Source organism: Danio rerio, chromosome 8, assembly GCF_052040795.2.
Source record: "Danio rerio strain M-AB ecotype USA chromosome 8, GRCz13ab, whole genome shotgun sequence".
Lineage (NCBI taxonomy): Eukaryota > Metazoa > Chordata > Actinopteri > Cypriniformes > Danionidae > Danio > Danio rerio.
The window spans coordinates 22,211,508-22,234,980 of record NC_141028.1 but is presented as its reverse complement, the minus strand read 5'-3'; the positions used below and the strand labels follow the sequence as shown (position 1 = coordinate 22,234,980).

The window sequence follows — 23,473 nt, the reverse complement described above, 5'->3', positions numbered from 1 at the left end:
AAACCACTTGGTAATGTTCATAAAAGAAACAAGACTCTGCAATTTGAAAGTGAAGTGTCTTTATAGTCCTACCAAACAGTCAATCATCATGAGCCACAGCTGTTGCTATTATCAGCTGTTGCAGGGGTTGATGGTTGCAAAGAGTGCTGGGAGTTGTAGTTCGTTAGAAATACCGGAGGTAATCTTCAGCGAATAGAAAAGAAAATACCAGAAAATACCACTGGCGATCACAACAAAATTGGTCAATGGCTATTTTTTTCCTGACAGTTTTCAGAATATTGCTTTCAACAGAAACTCTGTTTGTGACAAATGATGGGGTGAGAAAATGATGGCTGAATTTTTAGTTTTGGGTGCTTTATTTATTTTTCTTTGGACCAATAATAGTTTTGTTGCTTGAAAAATAAACAGTCATTAATTCATTCATTTTCTTTTCGGCTGAGTCCCTTTATTAAACTGGGGTCCCCACAGCTGAATAAACCACCAACTTATCCAGCATGTTTTACGCTGCAGATGCCCTTCCAGCTGTAACCCATCACTGGGAAACATTCATACGCACTCATTTACACACATACACAATGGACAATTAAGCCTACCCAATTCACCTATACCACGTCTTTGGACATGTGGGGGAAAAAGGAGCACCAGGAGGAAACCCATGCCAACACATAAAAAAACACTTCAAACTACACACAGAAATGCAAAGCCGTTTAATATTAAACTTCATAACTCGAATGGCAAATTATAATTTAAAAAAATTAAATTAAACTTACACTGACAATAAAATATTCACCTGGAAAGAATCTTCATGTTAGCCTAATATCTCATCAAATCTTCTAACTCAGTAAGCGTAAGAACTGTTTGAGATAACTTTTTGAAAACAAACTGAAAATAAATGCTCAGCTAGACAGAACAATCATCATGTCTAAAATTACACAGTATAAAATCTAGAATCAGTCCTAGTTATCAGGGAATTAACTATTAGAGATTTGCTATACTGCGATATTCATAACGTTTAAGCATCCACATACATTGAATTCAAATTATAAACACACAGTGAAACGTATATGTAATCAATCTGGATATCCTGTCTAATCCAAGCTTATCTAATACATTTATTTTCCTTTCTTCTCTTACCAGCCCACGCTAGAGGTAAACCATCATGCAGGGAAGTCTTTAGACAGCTTCTGCAAGTGGCAAAAGTCTATCTTGCACCGGAACGGTCATGGAAATGCCATACCTGACAATGGAATCGCTCACCATGATACAGCAGTTCTCATCACCAGGTCAATATACAGATGAATCCAACTCTGTTTGTGAGTCTTAAAGGGATAGTTCACCCAAAATAGGTGTGAAATGAAAATTTAAATTTCTATTGAACACAAAAGAAGACTGCTAGAAAAATGCTGGAAACTTGTTACCATTGACTTCCAAAGTCAGCTAAACAGAGACTATGAAATTCAATGGTTACAGGTTTCCAGCATTTAGAAAAAGAGCTCATTTTGTGTTAAACAGAAAAAAGAAACTTGTGATAATAAGTGAATAAATGATGACATATTTTTTTTTGGGAACTATCTCTTTAAGCCCATTTCTCTCTTTTTCTCAACAAGAGATCTACAGTATAAAAAAACATTTGTATAAAATTTTATAGCACCACGTTGGTTCTACAAGGCAACAGGTTATAATTTTTAAATGATTTTAAAGGACTTGACGTGTGTGTTTGGAAAAGCTGGCGATTTATGGTAAATCATGTTATAGTTTAATCTACACGATGAGGAGCTAGGCTGAATTCCAGCGACTGAGAGTTGAGATGTGTGAGATAAGGGAATGTGTGTGGAAGAAATAGAGAGTGAGAGAGAAGGACACAGACGGAGAGAAAGTGTGGGAAGTGTTGAGTCTGTATATTGGAGGCTTGTATCAGTGTGTGTGTGTGTGTGTGTGTGTGTGTGTGTGTGTGTGTGTGTGTGTGTGTCTGCTGGAGGCATCAAGCTTTTCCTTTCATTGTTTTCACTCTCTTATCAGGACAGTGTCCAGTCTGTGAACTCTCACAGCTCTATTGTGTGTGTGTCTTGTATGTTTTACTTTGTAGGGACATTTGGTATAATAATACCAGTACATTTTGACCTTGTGGGGACAGTTGTTGGTCTCCATGAGGAAAATGGCTGACTTGTAAACCACACAGAATGAAGTATTTTGAAAATGTAAAAGTGCACATTGTTTCCTGTGAGAGTTGGGTTTAGGGGTAGAGTAGGATTATACAGTTTGTACATTATGAAAATCATTATGGTTATGGGAAGTCCCCATAAAGATAGCTGTAGAAGTGTGTGTGTGTTTCTTTAAAGCCTTATCATTTAATTCAACCCCCAAAACAATATTTAAAAAGTACTTTATATGTTTTCAGATATGACATCTGCATCTACAAGAACAAACCCTGTGGAACTCTTGGTAAGTAAGATATTCGGTAACACTTTAGAATAACTATCCGTTATAACTAGTTAATAGTCCATTATTAAACTGTTAGTTAATGAGTTATAAATGACTTGTTAAATAAAAGTTAATAGTTTGTTTATTATTTATAACTGTGCATTATAGATAGCCAATAGATAACTTACAAGCTGTTAGTTAACAAGTTATAAATGATTTGTTTACTGTATTTTAATGTTTTATAACTATACCAAATAAATTAGTAATATATCATGAGCAAGGTGTTAGTAAATTACTTACTAAAGACTAGTTAAGTATCAGGTAATAGTTTATATATGTTATAGGAACTTTATTGTAAAGTTGCAACTATTCTTCATTTATTAACTGTTTGTCCCAATAACATACACAAGCGAATAACTAACACTTAACTAATATATTAACTCACACTTTACAGATCAGTTGTTCATAGTTTGTTAACCATCTACTAACACCAGTGAAACATTTGTAGAACTTTTTTAATAAAAGACATTTTTATTTATTTTGTTTTCATGTTTAGCACAAAAAGTGGCAAAACCTCATGGGTTTGTATTCTGTTGCATACTGCTGTTCTGCCATGTGATGGCTCAGTATGTGTGTTTCTATACATTAAACACAATGTTCAACATTTAATCTGTGTAGTTTCTTTGGTAAAATACAGCACACAGAAAAGCCTATAAGTGGAACAAGGTTAAGGTATAAATATTTTATAATTTAAATATCACATTTCTGTAGCTTGAACTTCTTCCATCCCTTTGCTGTTCTACAAAGTTTCACTGGTATAAGTAGATGGTAAACAAACTATGAACAACTGATTGGTAAAGTGTGTGTTAATATATTAGTTAAGTTAGTTATTAGCTTAAGTATGTTATTGGGACGTTATTCTAAAGTTGTAACTATTCCTCATTTACTAACAGTTAAAAAAAATGAAGAATAGTTGCAACTTTAGAATAACGTCCCAATAACGTACAAAAACTATTAACTGATCTTTAATAAGTCTTTAGTAAGTAATTTACTAACAGCTTGTTCATGATCTATTACTAATTTATTTGGTATAGTTATAAATAAATAAAATACAGTAAACAAATCATTTATAACTTGTTAACTAACAGCTTGTAAGTTATCTATTGGCTATCTATAAGGCACAGTTATAAATAATTAACAAACTATTAACTTTTATTTAACAACTCATTTATAATTCATTAACTAACTATTTATTATTGGACTATTAACTAGTTATAACGGATAGTTATTCTAAAGTGTTACCAGATATTCTTACTAAATAGCAATACAAACACTCATCCAATCAGTCCATTCATTCCTCTAGCTCAGTTCTTTCATGCTAACAGTTCATCCAATCTAATCTGTCCATTATTTCCAGTCCAAACATCTAGTTATTAGTTTATCCATTCATTCAGTCCAGTTCATTCATTCAACCAGTCTGTTTATTCATTCAGTTCAGTCTCATGCATCCATATACATCCAGTGAGAATCTGCATAATTAATAATTAATAATTTAATTAAATATGTTTGTATATGTATAAATAATTAAATATGTGTGTATTCATGGTTTTATTGTGACTCACGCTGTATTTATTTTTTCTCTCTTTATAACAAAGCTAATCAAAGGTTCATTGGTACTGTAACAGTTTATTTTTTGGATCAGCTTGTAGAGATTAATTCATTAATGTACTTATCCACAGTGCTATAGTCATCTCTGCATATTAGTGCATTTGTATGGATACCTTATTTTTCACAAGTTTTTCAAAAGCCATTCAAAACCTACAATCAATTAGCCACTATCGTTATACATTTCGGCAAACTATCATTCAGAGAGCAGTAAAATGCAAAAGACTAATGTTTTTCTGATTGTGATAAATAAGTACTTTGAATTTAAATACATTTTCCACACATTCTTGTTAAAAATAAGGTGGGTAGTTTTGTCTGTGTTTTTGTCACTATGTCCTTGTGCACACGTGTGTTTATGTCAGGTCTGGCACCTGTTGGAGGTATGTGTGAGCCAGAGAGAAGCTGCAGCATCAATGAAGACATTGGCCTCGCCACTGCTTTTACCATTGCACATGAGATTGGACACACGTAAGTTCTCCACCTCCTCCTTTCCTTATTGTCTTTTACTTCTGGGTGTATGTTTATTCAGTTTTAGACTTCAATTCAGTTGAATCTTTTGTATTTTTGCTTAAAGTCGCCATGAAACGGAAGTTAAGATTGTAAGATTGTCCTTTTTCGTGTCATACATCCACATGAAACAATCCTAAAATAAAAAAAAAATTGTAAAGCAATACCTAATTTTGTCTTTTGGGAAACAACTGCAGTGTGGGAAGGAATGGGTGTTGCAAATAAAATGAAAGAAGATTGATGCATGTATAAAGGCAGAGCAAAAATGTGTTATGCCCTGATAGCCCCTCCAAAAGGACTGATAGTCCCGCCCTAAAGGATCGATAGCCCCTCCCAAAAGGCATTCCATGTGACCAAAAATTAAGAAAAGTCATTTTGTGGAGGAGAGAAGGTCATGATAATGCATTAAAAGTTCTGAGGACAAAATGATTTCTACAAAAAAAATGCAAAGATACTTTGTTTATTACTAGCACTACTATGTAAACATAGAAACAAGAGTATATTTCGTGAACAGTTCATTGCAATTTTAAATTAAATTTCTATTATTTATATCATAGGTCAAACTGGATTCCTGGAGGGCCACTGCTCTGCACAGTTTTACTCCAACCCTAATCAAACACAGCTGATCCAACTAATAAAGGTCTACTAGAGACTATTAAGCGGGTGGGAGTTGGAGCTGCTTGGAGTTAACCTATGCAGAGCTGCGGCCCTCCAGGAATTGAGTTTGAGACCATTGATTTTATGTAATTTCTACATGCCACATGCATATATATATATAATTTCAATTCTCTGTATGTCTGTAGATGTGGCAGAATTGATAACAAATTTGACTTTGACTTTATAATGGGACAGTTCACCCAAAATGTAAAAAATCTGTCAGCTTTTACTCATCCTCCACTTGTTCTTCCTTCTGTTGAAAGCCAAGGACCGTTATGAATAATGCTCATTAACAGCAACTGGACCAATATTTTCTCTCAGTCTTGTGATATTTATATCTTGTTAGTGGAGCGAGTGACGGCAGACTCGGATGGCTCCAGGCGGCTCGTGCTGCTCTTTTCATTTGTGGTTTCTTGCACTCCAAGACGTTGAAGTATTGTTTTACTTGGTGGCCCATTATTCCATTCACTTTCTACAGATTAATCTTGCATAAGACTTTACAGGCACGCCTGGCTGATATCGGTGCCTGCTCCCTGCACATGTGTCGTTCTTCAAGCCTTCAGAATAGCTCCATGAAAGGCAATTGTGCTGTTTTGGTACTCTGTAAAAAATGTAAAATAAAAATAAAACAGCAGTTGTGGTTTCCAGAATATTTCAGCTAAAAATACAGTAGAAACCATAAAAAAAAAAAAAATTATAGTAAACTGTCTTTCATTTTCTATTTTTTTTCGGTTTCTTTTTGTATTTCATTTACAGTATTTCTAGTAATAATACAGCAATGTTTTGAGTTCACAATGAATACTAGAATCTACACATCTTGCATTTGTTACAAAAACCCTACCAAAAGCATATGGAATGAGAATGTCATATGATGAACCAAAGCTCATAACAAACAAACGTTTCCATAAATATGGTACATTATGATTGTAACAAAGGTTCTTTGCGTGGGAAGAAGAAGACAGGGTCGGCGTTGAGGTAAATAACAGATTTCTTTATTTTAATAATGTGATCACTGTAAAGGCCAGCTCCCACTGTGTGGCCGTCGCTCAGCTCTCTCCCTCTCCCGACTGTTCCTCCCGTTCTCCTTAAGACGGGTGTCTCTCCGGTCCAATCACTAGAATAAACAGGTGTTGCTTATTATTTCGGATTGGCCTGCTGATTAGCCGCCGGGCTCTGAGCATGCTCTCCCCCTTTATTGGGTATTCGATCATGCTTACCTCTCCACATACCCCCACCGCCCGCCTCAGGCCGGGGAGCCGTCCGGCCTGCAGCCCTCCCCCCCCCCGCCCTGGAGAGGAAGTCGGCTACAGCCATCTGCGCCCCCGGTCTGTGGATCACCTTGAATTTAAAAGGCTGTAATGCTAGATACCAACGGGTGATCCGCGCGTTGGTATCCTTCATACGGTGGAGCCACTGGAGAGGAGCATGATCTGAACAGAGGACGAATTCCCTACCCAGGAGGTAATAGCGAAGAGTAAGAACGGCCCACCTGATCGCCAAACATTCCTTCTCTATGGTGCTGTACTTAGCCTCACTTTTACTTAGCTTGCGGCTAATGTACAGCACCGGCCGCTCCACTCCTGCCACCTCCTGGGAGAGAACCGCCCCCAGACCCCGATCGGACGCGTCCGTCTGTAAAATAAAGGGGAGAGCAAAATCAGGAGCGTGCAATAGCGGCCCCCCACAAAGTATAGATTTTACCTTTGAGAAGGCCTGTTGGCACTGCTCCGACCATTGGACGGTATCCGGTCCCTCCTTTTTAGTGAGATCAGTCAATGGGCTGACAAGGGCCGAATAATTAGGGACAAACCGCCTATAATATCCTGCCAGTCCCAAAAACTGTCTCACCTCCTTTTTGGTCTTGGGTCTCGGACAGGTTGCAATGGCTGCAGTCTTATCAATTTGGGGCTGCACCTGCCCGTGACCTAAGTGGAAGCCCAGATACCTTACCTCCACTCGCCCAATTGCGCACTTCCGTGGGTTGGCCGTGAGCCCGGCCCGTCTCAGCGCTGACAATACCGCCCTCAGATGTTGCATATGCCGCTGCCAATCATTACTGTAAATGATGATGTCATCTAAATAAGCAGCGGCATATGCTGCGTGAGGGCCGAGTATTTTGTCCATCAGGCGCTGGAACGTCGCCGGCGCCCCGAACAGCCCGAACGGAAGCGTCACAAATTGGTGCAATCCAAACGGCGTAGTGAAGGCTGTTTTTTCGCGGGATATTGGAGATAAGGGGATCTGCCAATAGCCCTTCGTTAAATCCAATGTCGAGTAATATCGAGCAGCACCTAACCGGTCGAGCAACTCGTCAATACGCGGCATTGGATAAGCGTCGAATTTCGACACAGCATTCACCTTGCGATAATCCACACAGAACCGGACCGAGCCGTCCGTCTTAGGTACCAAGACAATCGGGCTGGCCCAGTCGCTGTGGGATTCTTCTACTACTCCCATTTTCAGCATATTATTCAATTCTTCCTGAATCACTTTTTTCTTGTGTTCAGGCAGGCGATACGGCCGGGTCCTAACGACCACGCCCGGTTCGGTCTCGATATGGTGCTGAATCAGGTTGGTACGACCGGGCAGGGGCGAAAACACGTCAGAGTATTCACGTTGGAGGTGCCGGATGTCGAGGAGCTGGCTCGCTGAGAGATGATCGCCCCCGGTGACCAGAGCGCTCGGCCGTTCACGGCCGGAGCTCTCCGGCCCCAGGTCATCCTCGTTAGTAACAAGCGTAGCCAGCGCCACGTCCTCCGGCTCCCTCCACTGCTTAAGCAGATTAATATGATAAATCTGACGCGAGTCAGCCCTGTCCGAACGAACCACCTCGTAATCGAGATCACTGACTCGTCGTGTGACCACAAACGGCCCTTGCCACTTGGCGAGTAATTTAGAGCTGGAAGTGGGTAGCAGTACAAGTACTTTATCTCCCTGTGAAAATTTACGGAGTTTAGTGCCCTTATCATATCGCCGGCGTTGGTCATCCTGAGCCTTAAGCAAATTCTCTGTAGAGAGCCGCCCCAGTGTGTGGAGTTTTGCTCTAAGGTCCAGGATATATTGAATTTCATTTTTACTTTTAGAAGGCTCGTCCTCCCAAGCCTCTCTAACAACATCCAAAACCCCTCTGGGCTGTCTGCCGTAGAGAAGCTCGAAGGGGGAAAACCCCGTGGAGGCTTGGGGAACCTCCCGCACAGCGAATAATAAGGGCTCCAACCACTTATCCCAATTTTTCGCGTCCTCGTGAACGAATTTACGGATCATTGATTTAAGCGTGCGATTAAATCTTTCCACCAGCCCGTCTGTTTGTGGGTGATAGACGCTGGTGCGAATAGATTTAATGCCCAATAATCCGTAAAGCTCGCGCATCGTGCGTGACATGAACGCGGTGCCTTGATCAGTGAGAATCTCCTTGGGGATTCCCACACGGGAGATGAGGCGAAACAGCGCCTCCGCAACGCTCTTTGCTGAGATATTACGGAGCGCGACTGCTTCCGGGTAGCGGGTTGCATAATCCACCAGAACTAATGCAAACCGATGCCCGCGTGCGGATCGCTCTAATGGCCCGATGAGATCCATACCAATTCTCTCGAAGGGGATCTCCATAATTGGTAAAGGGCGCAACGGCGCTTTTGGGGTGGCCGGCGGATTTACCAGCTGACATTCACTGCACGCAGCGCACCATCTGCTGACATCACCGTGAATGCCCGGCCAAAAGAATCGGGTCATGAGGCGATTTAGTGTGGCCGCCTGACCTAAATGTCCGGCCATAGGATTAGAATGAGCCGCCTGAAAAAGCATTTCCCGGCGGCTCTTTGGTACTAATAGCTGGGTTGTATCTTCTTTTGTCTGAGTGTCTTGGGTCACTCGATACACCCTATCATTAATAACCGCAAAATACGGATAGGAGAGGGGTCGATCAGGCTGGAGGATTTTCCCATCAATAACTTGCACTCTTTCGAGTGCATGTTTTAGTGTATCATCACGCGACTGCTCCAGGGGAAAGTCTTTACACCGGGAAATTCCCAGCCCTTCCCCTGAGTCAGCGCGTGACGTCACTGCTTGGGATTCCCCCAGCTGAGCGACACGTCCCCTATCTGGCGATTTCTTCTTCCAAGAAACACCCGCACATAAAACTCCCAATAATCTATTAAATCCAGGCCAATTAGTTCCCAGAATTAGCGGGTGTTTGAGGTGCGGGTTAACCGCTACCTCCACTCTATGCTTTTTCCCCCGAAATTGAATATCTATTGCCGTTAGCGGATAGTGAATTACATCCCCGTGTACACACCTTACCCTTACCGTGCGGCTCATATCCAAAGCCGGGTCTTGAAGCAAGCTTTGGTGGATGGAGGTCTGATTACACCCCGAATCCACCAAAGCTTGATATGTACCCCCTTTTATACTCACAGGTATCCGGTATAGCCCGTCGCGACCGGGGGCGACTGCTGGCACATCGGGCAGGCGGACCAATGCACCCACCTCCATCACGGAGCAGTTCTCTGGTGCATGATCCGCCCCCCCGCAATGCCAACATGCCGGCCCAGACCTTCCCGTTATACCCCCGAGGGCAGCAGGACCAACTGATTGGGCCGGAGAGAGACCCGTCATCGCTGTAGGCCCGCCCATGCCACGTGCCTCCCCGTCTCTATCCCGATAGGTGCCCCAGCGATGCGTGCTGCGCTGGGGCTCCGGGCCTGGGATCCGCCTCCTGGGAGTCGGTATGGGCGGTCCCCTCGATCTGGGCCTGGGGATAGGAGGAGAGAGAGAAAGAGGAGGGACAGGGGGAGAGAGAGAGAGAGAGAGAGAGGTTAGTTCGCCGACCCTGGACCTCGCTACCAGGTGATCCTCCGCCAGCTGGATGGCCGTTTCCAGATCGTCTGGTCGGTGGCACTGGACCCACTCCGATGTTCGGGAGGGAAGGCGGGCGATGAACTGTTCCAGTACCACAGCGTCGACGATCTGATCGATGGTCCGGTCATCCTGCACCAGCCATCTGCGGCAGGCGTCACGGAGCTGCTGGGCGAATATAAAGGGCCGACCGCTCTCCTCCAGCTTCAGCGACCGGAAGCGCTGGCGTTGTTCCTCCGGATTGCGGCCGGCCCGCTGAAGTATGGCTCGTTTCAGGTGCGCATAATTCAGGAGATCCTCGGCCGGTAGCTGCTGTGCGGCGGTCTGGGCTTCGCCCGACAGCAGCGGGATGACTCTCACCGGCCAATCGGCCCGGGGCCACCCACACGCTCCTGCCATCTTCTCAAACAGGTCTAAGAAGACTTCCGGGTCATCTTGTGGCCCCATTTTGTGTAGTGTGATGGGAGGGTGGGTGGCTGATGTTGCTCCGGGCTGGATCCCCTGCTTCAGCATGCTCCGGACGAGCTCGCGGTCCTCGCGCTGGGCCTCCACAAGGACCTTAAAGCGCTCCTCCTGCTCGGCTCGTATGTCCAGGATCTCTTGGTGTTGTTCACGGTGGAGGACCGCGAGCGCCTGGATCACTTCTGCAAACGGACTGGTTGACGGAGTGGTCATCTTAGCGGCGAGGTCTCTTCTTCTTCCCCGGATTTCGGCACCACTGTAACAAAGGTTCTTTGCGTGGGAAGAAGAAGACAGGGTCGGCGTTGAGGTAAATAACAGATTTCTTTATTTTAATAATGTGATCACTGTAAAGGCCAGCTCCCACTGTGTGGCCGTCGCTCAGCTCTCTCCCTCTCCCGACTGTTCCTCCCGTTCTCCTTAAGACGGGTGTCTCTCCGGTCCAATCACTAGAATAAACAGGTGTTGCTTATTATTTCGGATTGGCCTGCTGATTAGCCGCCGGGCTCTGAGCATGCTCTCCCCCTTTATTGGGTATTCGATCATGCTTACCTCTCCACAATGATATAGAAGGCGCTTCCTTGACAATTCATTCTAGAACACTAACAATTTTAAACACCATCATCGTAACACACATGAAAATAAAGTAACGTAAAAACATTGTTTCAAGAGTTCACACTTAGATATTGCTTGATGCTATTAGCAGGTTTGGCATGTTGTCCCGAGAGAGAACCCTGAGCTCTGAGATAATTGAGACCAGGGCTCCCGCCTGGTCAATAGAGCTTGTAAGGGGAGTACGAGATCAGGTGGTCCTCGAGAGCTCCCCGTGGTAAAGGAGGAAAGAGGGAGAAGGGGTGGATTGGGGGTTTCTTCGGAAAACAAAGATAAGGGAGTGATTATTGCTATGCTACTTATAGTGAGTATGGATTAATCTGATTGTCTACTAATTATTGTAGATGAGAGACCAGCTGCACTCAATCGCATCACGTGCTCCTCTCGAAATTAGTTTGTGAAACTTCACTTATCAAAAGTTGATGTAACACCAACTCTTTATACCAATATGTACATAACTGATTAGAAAAAACTAAAAAGAACTATAGTAATGCAAGGTCTTAAAGTCTTAGAATGTCTTAAATATTCAAAAACAGAATTTTAGGCCTTAACATTCTTGAATTTAATGAAATATTGTTGTGTAGGTCTTAAATCTTTTTTAAACAGGTCTTAACATTTCCTTGTTCGTCTGTAGAGACCCAATCTGGCCATTACCACACATACAATCACCAACAATCCATCTCAATAAAACTTTTTGCTTATAACTTATTTATTTATTTATTTTCTTTTTTGACCTTTATTAATCTGGGGTCGGCTCAGCAGAATGAACCACCGACTTATCCAGCATATGTTTTACGCAGCGGATGCCCTTCCAGCTGCAACCCATCTCCTGGAAACATCCACACACATTTATTCACACCCATACACTACGGACAATTTAGCTTATTCAATTCACCTGTACAGCATGTCTTTAGGAAACCCACGCGAACGCAAGGAGAACATGCTAACTCCACACAGAAACACTAACCGATCCAGCCGAGGCTTACACCAGTGACCTTCTTGCTTTGAGGCGACAGTTCTACCTACTGCGCCATTGCGTTGCCCTTTTATTATAACTCTATTTACTATAATAGTTTAATTTTACTGCTGAGGATACTGTCCTGGACAGACTGTTGTGCATACATTTAGCCTATTATAGTTTTTAAAACATTTGTCATTTTTTTACTTAAAAGAAAGTTTGTGTTAATAAAAATTTGAGAAACCAGAGAGTTTCGACACAGTATTTAAAATAATTTTGCTGATACATATCTAAAATATAATTTTTTTTATCAATAGATTATTATTTTATTATTAAATGTATTAAATTAGATTTTTTTTTTGATGGGGCGAATAAAAACATGTGCCTTTTGAGCTATTTGAAAAACCTCCTTGTGTTTAACCGTGTATAAAATTTAATTCATTATGGTCTTAATGTGGCGACGCAGTGGCGCAGTAGGTTGTGCCATCGTCTCACAGAAAGAAGGTCGCTGGTTCGATTCTCGGCTCAGTTGGCGTTTCTGTGTGGAGTTTGGATGTTCTCCCTGCGTTCGTGGTTTCCTCCAGTGGCTTTGGTTTCCCCCACAGTCCAAAAACATGCGGTACAGGTGAATTGAGTAAGCTAAACTGTCCGTAATGTATGAGTGTTTGTGTGAATGTGTGTGTGGAGGTTTCCAAGAGATTGTGGCTGGAAGGGCATCCGCTGCGTAAAAATGTACTGGATAACTTGGCGGTTCATTCCGCTGTGGCGACCCCAGATTAATAAAGGGACTAAGCCGACAAGAAAATGAATGAATTGTCTTAATATCTTAAAAAGTCTTAAATTAAACTTGGTGAAACCTGCAGAAACCCTGAATTTAGGGTTATTTAATGTATTTATTGATTAAACTTAACCAGATTAACCAGGTTACAGATTTTCCTGTTTTTTAACCATTAAAATCACTACTATTTCTTTTACAGTAGCTGAAAAGTGTTTTTTGGTTATCGTTGACCAGATCTGTGCTCTGTTTATGCTGGGTCACCCAGTACTTGGCGATTCTCACAGGCCTCTGAGCTGTTTTTATAGGTGGTGAAGTCATTAGTGCTCTGGTTTTAATGGTTCGTCCAGGTACCTTTGAACTGATGGACATATGCAAACTGGGGCTGTCTAGACTACAGGGCATATGTTTAACCGTGTGTGTAGGGTTGCATAAGTTTGCCTGAGGTGCTGATGGGTTTGTGTGTGTGTGTGTGTGCTCATATTCTGTAAGCAGAGCTGTGGGATTCCATTTTTATAATTCCATAAAATCATTCATCTCTCTCTGTGTTCCAGGTTTGGGATGAATCATGATGGTGTTGGCAATGCATGCGGGGTGCGCAGTCAGGAGACCGCCAAACTCATGGCTGCCCACATTACCATGAAGACCAACCCGTTCGTCTGGTCCGCCTGCAGCCGCGATTACATCACCAACTTCCTCGAGTGAGTGTGTCTGCTGCATGAGTCTGAGATCTGTTTTCCACCAAGTCAAATATTGACTGCTGAAATACTGAATTTCAGTTAGATTGTAATAATATATAAATTATAACCGATAATAAGAGTAACGATTAAAATAAATATTTAATGAGCTATACTGAGTTAACAAATAGGCTGTTAAAATTCGAATTAAACATCCATACTTTTTAACACAGCTATTCTCTTTTTTATGATTATTTCTTAGCTCTGGCATGGGTTCCTGCCTCAATAATGTGCCCCCCAAGCAGGAGTTTGTGTACCCCACCACAGCCCCAGGCCAAGCTTATGATGCAGACGAGCAGTGCCGCTTCCAGTACGGAGTGAAGTCTCGTCAGTGTAAATACGGGGTACTTGCATCACTACGTGTAACAACAGCTCTTTTTTCCAAGAAAGAAAATTATCATTGTTGATTAATGTTGCAGATTAGAATGATTTAGAAAATAATTTTATACTACCTTTCTAATGTTTAGTTTTTCAGTGTTTTAAATATATAGAAAGACATCAGTGTGAGCATATCAGAGGATATCCTGAAGCCAGATCAAGCCAAACATAATAGAAAAAGTAAACCGAATAGGCACACTGTCACTTTAGCTCTTAAAAGGCAATTTAATTAAACAATGTTTCGACCTACAAGGTCTTCATCAGTGTTTTAAAGGGCACCTATGATGAAAATCATCTTTTGTAAGCATTATGAGACATCTATGCGCAAGTGGCGTCTTTTTCTATATGAATTGTTGGTTAAGTCCTGTCCAGGCTGCCTTTATATCTCTACAGTAAATCATTTAACACTCACTCTCTCTCTCTCTCTCTGTAAATCTGCACCAGATGGTAGCTGTACCTTTCGCCGACTGTAACATTCCATCTTTTTTTGCTCCCCCTAAGACTTCAGACCGCTGGCGTTTTGCCACTTTTGTCCAAAACCAAATTGGTCAGAGACTAGCTTCTGTTTGGTTTGCGGCTCCATTCTCTGCCAGCCGTGGTTGACCTTTACACCTCCAGAGACTGAGAATGGAGCTCAGTCTGTAAAGTGTGCTATATCTGCTCTAGTAGACTTCAGCTTTCTGTATTGAATGCTTTATGGGATGCCAGTGCAGGAAGCTGAACATCTGGAGGAGGAAAACACACACTGTAACTGTGTAATCTAATAAAGCAGGAAGTTATTAGCTAGGTCTTAAAGTGTAGCGTGTTGTTTAGATCTGATCTACGTCATGAGATGTAGCGGAAACAAAAGGGGGGCTTTGTAGTGCAGTAAACATTCACTATCATAATAAAATCTATCATTGATTTTTTTTTTTTTTATCAATGCTGATTCTGGAAGTTGTTTTCCCATTCTTTTTCCCATTATAAATAAAAAAGTGTTGTAAGCCTATGATTCATAACATTGTAATTTTAAATTGAAGAAAGAAAACAATCTTCTAAAAAAAATCTATCCAAAAAATGTCCATATATATTAGTGTATTTTCTTAGGTTTTAAAACATACACTGTAAAAAATGCTGGGATATACACCATCGATTTTTGTTGGTACAAGATAAAGGAATTAAGTTAACTTACTAGTTTTTACAAATTTTAGTGGATTGAACATGAAGCAATTAAGTCCCTCCAAAACTTAACAATTGTGTTGTTTCATCTCAATTTAAATAAGTAGTCTGAATAAACAGCAAATGTAATTTTTTTTAGCATAAGGAGACCAACTAGATTGAGTTATTTGCACTGTTTGTTGGTAGTGGGTGGAGCATTGGTCACTGCTGCTCCAAAATTTAGAGGTAAAAGATAGAATTGTCATTCTGTCATTGATTAATTTTTCTTCGGCTTAGTACATTTATTTCCCAGGGATCACCACAGCCAAATGAACCGGCAACTTATTCAGCTTTTGTTTTACACCGCGGAGGACCTTCCAGCTGCAACCCAGTACTGGGAAACACCCTTACACACTTGCATTTACACACTTACTACAGACAATTTCGTTTATTCAATTCACCTTTAGCGCATGTTTTTGGACTGAGGGGGAAACCAGAGCACCCAGAATTTTTTCAGTTTAGAATTCTCATTTTATGTTTTAAATTTTTATTGTTTTAGAATTCTTATTTTTTTGTTTTAAAAATCTTAGTTTAGTATTCTGAGATTATGATTCAGAATTTATTAGTTCAGAATTGTTAACACTGAAAACTTCACGTTTTTAGAATTCTGTTTTAATTTAATTTTAAGTTGAACATTTTGTGTCTTGTTAATGTTTTAGAGTTCCAAGTTTACAATTTACAATTGTCTGTTTCACAGAGATGGGTTGCAGTTGAAAGGGCATCCGCTGCGTAAAACATATGCTGGATAAGTTGGTGCTTCATTCCGCTGTGGCGACCCCGGATTAATAAAGGGACTAAGCCAAAAATGAATGAATGAATTTAAAGTAATAATTCACCCAAAAATGTAAATGACTCCTAGGGCTGTGCAATTAATTGAAATCGAGACCCAATCGCAATTTGAAACATTGCGATTATTTAATCGTAAGAGGCTGCAATATAAAATATATATAAAATATTAAATATTCTTAACTTTTTCAAATTACATAGTGCTAAAACTGAGGTTTTCCTTGTTGGTATCAAACCAACACCCTCCAAAACTGACAGCTTTTCTCTTTCTATTGACGTTCCATTTATCCCTCTAAACAGGTCAAGAGTCTAGGTGTCATCCTTGATAGCACCTCATCTTATGATTTTCATATCAACAACATCACCCGGTCTGCTTACTTCCACCTCCTCAACATTAACTGACTCCTCCCTTCTCTTACCCCCATGCCACTGCTGTTCTTGTCTATAGTCTTGTCACATCTGATTTAGAGACATGCAAGACTTTCTGCGATTCTGTGTTATGAGACATCGCAGACATGGTATTGATTGAATCTTGTGTCACGACGTCCATTATGACTCCCCATGACATGATTTTTTTTCATTATTATTAGAATATACAAAAAGGTACACAATTTAAGATGATACAAATACAAAGCTATGAAACAATAACAAAAATACCAAAAACAACAACAATACAGTCAAATACTGGCAGGTGCGTGTGTTTGTGCATGTATATGTGTGCACATGTAAAGGAAACTTGATAAACAGTTCAGAGTACATACAAAAGGAACAGTAACAGTCACTTAATGAAGCAAGTAACATATATATATATATAAGGAATTTTTAAGAGCTGTCACAGAATTGTTGCCACCGCTTTCAGATTTCAGAGCTGAAGCTTGAATTAAATTTAAATCAGCTTTAAATTTAAATCAGGTTAGTGGCCCTTTTTTGAAGCTTCCAAAATGACATAAACGCATCATATAACTAACCTGTATGCCACCAGGGAATAAATTCACATTTAATAAAGTGGATCAGTGTGGTTTTATATAAAATGTTTCAGATTTTTAAATCATAAACCCAAATCTTCTACTTCTGGTGACTTTTCTGAACTGACCCTGAGGAGAATTTTCTTTTTTTTTTTTTTTTGGAGTGAACTATCGCTTTAATGTCTGTATTTTAATTTGTTAACATGCTTGTGTTTTCAGGAAGTGTGCAGTGAGCTCTGGTGCATGAGTAAAGGCAATCGCTGCATCACCAGTAGCATCCCAGCAGCTGAGGGCACCATTTGCCAGACCAGCACTATCGAAAAAGGGGTAAGCACAGGAAATTCTGGGATTGAGCCAGGAATATAAGAATGCTAGTTTTGGGAAGCAGAGCTTTTTGGGTTGTAGAGTATGTAGATCAATCATGTTCTTGCTTACAAAATATAAGGATGGGGAAAAAAAGCGACCACCTGGAAACTCTTAATTTCTTTCGATCTACATTTTATACAGTAGTTATGTCATTTTTGTTTTGATCTTAAAACTACTGACAGTTCTTACCAAAAAAAAAAGTTGTCATTTGGAACCTAAAATTTGTCTTTATTTGAAATATTATCAGACTTAATAAGTAACAAAAATAATAATAAAACAATAATGTTTCCACAGAAACATGTGAGCTTATCTTTTTTCTATAGCTATATGGCTGTTTATCAATTTATTCGATTGCCACATATTAAATCTTATGTATATATACACTTTTTTTCTCATTAGTGGTGCTACAAGAGATTGTGTGTGCCGTATGGAACACGGCCCGAGGGTGTGGATGGTGGGTGGGGCCACTGGTCTCCATGGGAGGAGTGTAGTCGCACATGTGGGGGCGGAGTCTCATCCTCCATTCGTCATTGTGACAGCCCCAGGTAAGTCATGGTCATGTGATTGTTTGATACTTTTTTGAAAGGGTAATACTGTACACTTTTTAACAATGTTTTAAATAGTGGTGTGCTAATAAATACAATATAGTTAATAAAAGGCTACATTAAATTAGTCCAATTTTTTCATTAATTTCATTAATGGCAAGACCAGAGAACTATGTAATTACACTATTTTTTTTTGTAGACCAGTATTACCTTCTGTTCTTTTATTACAATAGATAGATGTCTACTCAGGAGATCCATATATGCATATTGCATTGTGGTATATACAGTGCATGCGGAAAGTAGTCATAGCGCTTCACTTTTCCACATTTTTTTATGTTACAGCTTTTATTTATTTATTATTTAAATTCATTTAGTTCTTTAAAATTCTACACACAACATACCATAATGACAATGTGAAAAAAAGATTATTTGAAATTGTAGAAAATTTATAAAAAATAAAAAACCTGAAAAATCACATGTACATAAGTATTCACAGCCTTTGATCAATATTATGTTAATGCACCTTTGGCAGCAATTATAGCCTCAAGTGTTTTTGAATATGATGTCACAAGCACACCTGTCTTTGGGAACTTTTGCTCATTCCTCTTTGCAATACCTCTCAAGCTCTATCAGGCTGGATGGGAATCGACGGTGTACAGCCATTTTCAGATCTCTCCAGAGATGTTCAATAGGATTTAGGTCTGGACTCTGGCTGTGCCACTCAAGGACATTCACCGAGTTGTTGTGAAGCCACTCCATTGACATTTTGGCGATGTGCATTTGGTCATTGTCCTGTTGGAAGATGAACCGTCGCTCCAGTCTGAGATCAAGAGCAATCTGAAGCAGGTTTTCATTCAGGATATCTCTGTACATTGCTGCATTTATCTTTCCCTTTCCTGACTAGTCTTCCAGTTCCTGCTGCTGAAAAACATCCCCACAGCATGATGCTGCCACCACCATGTTACACTGTAGGGATGGTATTAGCCTGGTGATGAGCGGTGCCTGATATTCTCCAAACTATTGTCTGGCATTCACTAAAAAAAGTTCAATTTTAGTGTCATCAGAGCAGAGAATTTAGTTTCTTATGGTCTGAGAGTCCTTCAGATGCCTTTTGGCAAATTCCAGGTGGGGAATGGCTTCCGTCTGGCCACTCTACCACACAGGCCTGATTGGTGGATTGCTGCACTGATGATTGTCCTTCTGTAAGGCTCTCTTCTCTCCACAGAAGAACGCTGGAGCTCAGACAGAGTGACTATCAGGTTATTGATCACCTCCTTAACTAAGGCTGGCCAGCTCTAGGAAGAGTTCTGGTGGTTCCAAACACCTTCCACTTATGGATGATGGTGGCCACTATGCTCATTGGAACTTTCAGAGCAGCAGAAATTTTTCTGTAACCTTCCCCAGCCTTGTGCCTCGAGACAATCCTGTCTCAGAGGTCTACAGACAATTTCTTTGTCTTCATGCTTGTTTTGTGCTTTGACATGCACAGTCAACCTTGGGCCTTAACTAGACAGGTGTATGCCTTTTCAAATCATGTCCAATCAGCTGAATTTACCACAGATAAACTCCAATTAAGCTGCAGAAACATCTTAAGAATGATCAGTGGAAACAGAATGTACCTGAGCTCCATTTAGAGCTTCACAGCAAAGGCTGTGAATACTTATGTACATGTGATTTTTCAGCTTTTTTATTTTTAGTAAATTTGCAACAGTTTAAAAAAATCTTTTTTTAAATTGTTATTACGGGATATTGTGTGTAGAATTTTGAGGAAATAAATAAATTTAATTAATTTTGGAATAAGGCTGTAACATAAAACAATGCGGAAAAAGTGAAGCGCTATGAATACTTTCCGGATGCACTATAGTGTTCTGTGCAGCGTAGTAGATCATTTATGTAAGTTTGTGGCCAGTAGTATTGTAATTCACAAAATGTGTATTTTATTGCATTAAATAAGCATAAGGCACTTCTATCAAAATAATTTTTTGAATGACAGTCTTTCAGGCATTCTTTTGAATATTAGTACTGTGTAAATATAGCTATGATTTGATGGTTCATACTGTTCTTACTCTCAGCCCATTGTACTCTGTGAACCTAGTCTGACAGCGTGCCAGGGAAAACGGGAAAAACTAACAGATTGACAGAAAGACAGAAGATGTCTGGCTGAAATGAACTTGAGCAGAATGATTGTGTAATTGGGAGTTACATTGAAATTACACTCAGATGTGTCTGATGCCTGTCCTTGTGTGGATGCAGGCCAACGGTTGGAGGGAAATATTGTCTTGGAGAGAGGAAGCGCTTCAGATCCTGCAACATTGATGTGAGTTCGAAGCCCACTTGCCACTTAATGACTCACATTTGTGTGTATATGGAGAATGGCTTTTGTGGATGGATTCTGCTTGTGTATAATCTAAATTAGACATGACTGACCCATTGGTGGTTTGTTGCGTGCATTAGGCAAAATGTTAATCTAGGTATATTTGAGTAAATTGAAACTGTTCATAGTTACTATGGTCTACAATATTATTCTCAGACTGATGGATTGAATAGTGGGTGTGTGTGTGTGTGTGTGTGTGTAGGAGTGTCCAGTCGGGTCTCAGGATTTTCGGGAGATTCAGTGCTCAGACTTTGACAGCGTTCCTTTCCGGGGAAAATTCTACACCTGGAAGCCATACAGGGGAGGTGAGTGCCCTATTAAACATCTGTCCTGATACATACAGATGATTTGTGCCACTTAAGTTGGCTGTTGTTACTCTAAACTGCTATGGATCTGCCTTAAAAGAAAGTTCCAAATGAATGAAGTATGCAAGATAAATCAGTGGTCATGTTGGTATTAGACAATAAATGTGAAAAAGAAAGTTCATCACACACACAGACACCATCTTTTTGAAATTTGCACAAAGTATGTATTCTAAAACTACGGGTTAACTATGAATACAGTATATACACTATACATACATGTATATATAAAACTTTTAAATACTTGCAGTACAAATGAAAAACTGAATTGTGGACTATTTGTGCTCTAACATTTTACTACTATTACACATATTGTACACTTAAAAATATTTTTTTACTGTATGTACTAAAAGTGGGCTAATGCAGTCCAAATCCATATTCTAGTAGTACGAATACAAGTATACTACTAGATCATAGATGTTAGTTGTTGCGAATGGTAGACGTGCAGACAGGGGTTAGTTCCAAACACAGCTTTATTTTAGAATGGTCAGGCTGGCAGGGGTCGAAAACCAGCATATACAGTGTGATAGACAATCTAAGAGCCCAATCCAAAAACAGGCAAAAGTTCAGGGCAGACAGCAAAGATTTAAAAACACGATAAACAGTCCAAAGGTCAAAGCATGGGAAAAAGAAGGAAACCACTTTGAATAAATGCAACAACTAATCAATACTCAGCAAAGTATGAGTGAAACTGTGGTGCATATATAGTCCAAGTAATTAGTCAATGTTGGTAGCCTCACTGCAAGAAGGTCGCTGGTTCGAGCCTCAGCTGGGTCAGTTGGCGTTTGGAGTTTGCATGTTGATGATCAATAAATAAGCATAGATAGTAGACAGTGTAACCTTCACTTATTTTAAAATCAAGCACACTTCATACAAAAATTTCTGACTTGTAATATGTGGGCATATTAAATGTAGATTTTCCTCATATGCTTATTAAGGTTTGCATAAAAACCACGTACATTAGTAAAATTGTACTGCTGGTTAAATTGAACTTGATAAAGTAAATGTGACTATGTGCATATTTTCCCGTCTTTGTGGTAGTTTTACTAAAAAATAAAGATATTGAGAAGAACAATTGCCTGTAAAGTCACTTAAGTTACCCAAATTGTTTTCGGCTGTTTTTACGCTATTGCACAATACAATTGGTTGTGGCAGATTAATATATATTATGCCTATTATTTGTAGTAATTTTTATAGCAATTTAAACTACCCCTTCAATATGTACAACAAGAAACATAAAGCTAGAGTTTTGACTGCATATAGTCTGTGGAAGAAGGACTGAGAAATATGAATGTTTGAAATATAAATATCATGTCTGTTATCCTAAGGTGCATTAAATACATCAGCTTTCCACTTTTTATTTATGCTTGAATGTTAAAACGGCCCTCCTATGAATTGTCTGTCACTGAAATAGCCCCTTGTCAATTTGAGTTTGAGACCCCTGCTTTAAAGTATAGTATGTTAATATAATCCCACTGTTACTTTATTTTTTATTTTATTTAATTCTGCCAAATATGCATAAAATTGCCACAAAATAATACAATTATAAAGAACAAAATGTCTGTAAGAGTGCACAAGGGTTATTTATACACACATTCTCTCTTTCTGTTTTAAACAAACAGCATTGGCTCAGTGTGGCTCAATGTTGAGCCACTGGTATTAATTTAGTTTCTTCTGTATATGTTTTTTCGACTCTCAAAGTGATCTTTTACCTACTTAAGTCTTTCATGATTATGGGAATGTTTAAGTGCTTACTTGTTGTTGTTAAAACTATTTAGGGCTTTTGAAGGTGGTTTAGATATTAGGACTGGACCACCGTGCTTCCAAAGAACCAATCTCTGCACTGGCTCATGTCCAAAACAGATGTGAGAGAGATATAATGAGAACGAAACTCCCGATAACAGTCTGGCATCCATATGTTAGGCGATACACTGCCAGCTCCCTGAATCCCAGGTTTAAGTTCCTGCTTTTGATGAGTGCGAAGCTGGCCGTCAAGGACATAACTGCCTTTAATCTGGCCCTCCAATAACATAATGACTTGCAGAGAGAAACCCACTGCAGGCTACAAGCGCTGCTTTCATCAAGTCAGCTGATTTTACAGTGGAAATCCCTTGCAGCTGTTAAAATAAGTGCCAGACTGCTGTTTTACCCTGCTGTAGGGTCAGTTCGCTTATAGACCTTAGACCTCCATTCTCTTTCTCTGTTCATGTTTCCTTTGTGTGTGTCTTTTAACTTCACTGTGTTTGTTTGAAATTTATGTATAGCTTACTATAGATTGTATAGTAGTGTGCAATAATCATTGCAACACAGGCTTATTGGAAATACGTCATTCAGCTTACATTAATGTGAAACTGCAAAAACAATATTCAGCATACATTTGACTGCAGTTTCTTGGTAAAATGAATGCTTTGAGGCAGTATGATGTCAACACTTATTGTTACACTAATGTTATTTACAGGGACGCATTGCCAACAAATGATGGATTATTTTTGTGCAGTTCTTTGCACAACAGAATCAATAGCACAAAACGATCTCTATGATTTCTTTGATTTGTAATCAGATACATTTATCTCACAAGTTTGTCACCATATGTCCTCCTGCCATGGTCACTGGTCAGTTTCCTCAGAAGCTCACCTTGTATGGTGTTGTACTTTTAATGCAGAGCACTCTGGTTTGAATTGAGTGAAACACGCTTCCACAAAACAGGTACAAACAGATCAAGTTTGGTAAAACTATTCAGCCGTGGTGCATTTTTTTCTGTCCAATACACTGTTGGTTGCTTGGTTGGTTGGGTTTAGAGAAGGGTTCAGGTTAGTCAATCGTAAGGTGATCTGTATGATAAGCCTGCCTTCTCATCA

At 40.0% G+C, this 23,473-nt stretch overlaps 2 protein-coding genes across 4 annotated transcripts in view; one reads left to right on the top strand and one right to left on the bottom strand.

Moving 5' to 3' along the window:
* The window catches only part of adamts10 (ADAM metallopeptidase with thrombospondin type 1 motif, 10), a 95,247-nt gene that overhangs the window by 27,587 nt on the left and 44,187 nt on the right, over positions 1–23,473 (top strand). For all 3 annotated transcript variants that reach the window (XM_087263630.1, XM_087263631.1, NM_001123274.1), the window contains 9 exons: positions 1,138–1,283; positions 2,399–2,442; positions 4,449–4,554; positions 13,460–13,606; positions 13,845–13,986; positions 17,188–17,295; positions 17,734–17,879; positions 20,133–20,196; positions 20,456–20,558. In XM_087263630.1, coding sequence (XP_087119756.1) covers positions 1,138–1,283; positions 2,399–2,442; positions 4,449–4,554; positions 13,460–13,606; positions 13,845–13,986; positions 17,188–17,295; positions 17,734–17,879; positions 20,133–20,196; positions 20,456–20,558 — 1,006 coding nt within the window. The remainder of the gene's footprint in view (positions 1–1,137; positions 1,284–2,398; positions 2,443–4,448; positions 4,555–13,459; positions 13,607–13,844; positions 13,987–17,187; positions 17,296–17,733; positions 17,880–20,132; positions 20,197–20,455; positions 20,559–23,473) is intronic.
* Positions 6,223–11,632, bottom strand: LOC147842622 (uncharacterized). Its single transcript, XM_087264510.1, has 3 exons — positions 6,812–11,632; positions 6,468–6,515; positions 6,223–6,364 (listed from the first exon to the last, which is right to left on the bottom strand). The coding sequence occupies exons 1-2, from the start codon at positions 10,774–10,776 to the stop codon at positions 6,494–6,496; spliced, it is 3,987 nt and encodes a 1,328-aa protein (XP_087120636.1). The 5' UTR covers positions 10,777–11,632; the 3' UTR covers positions 6,223–6,364; positions 6,468–6,493.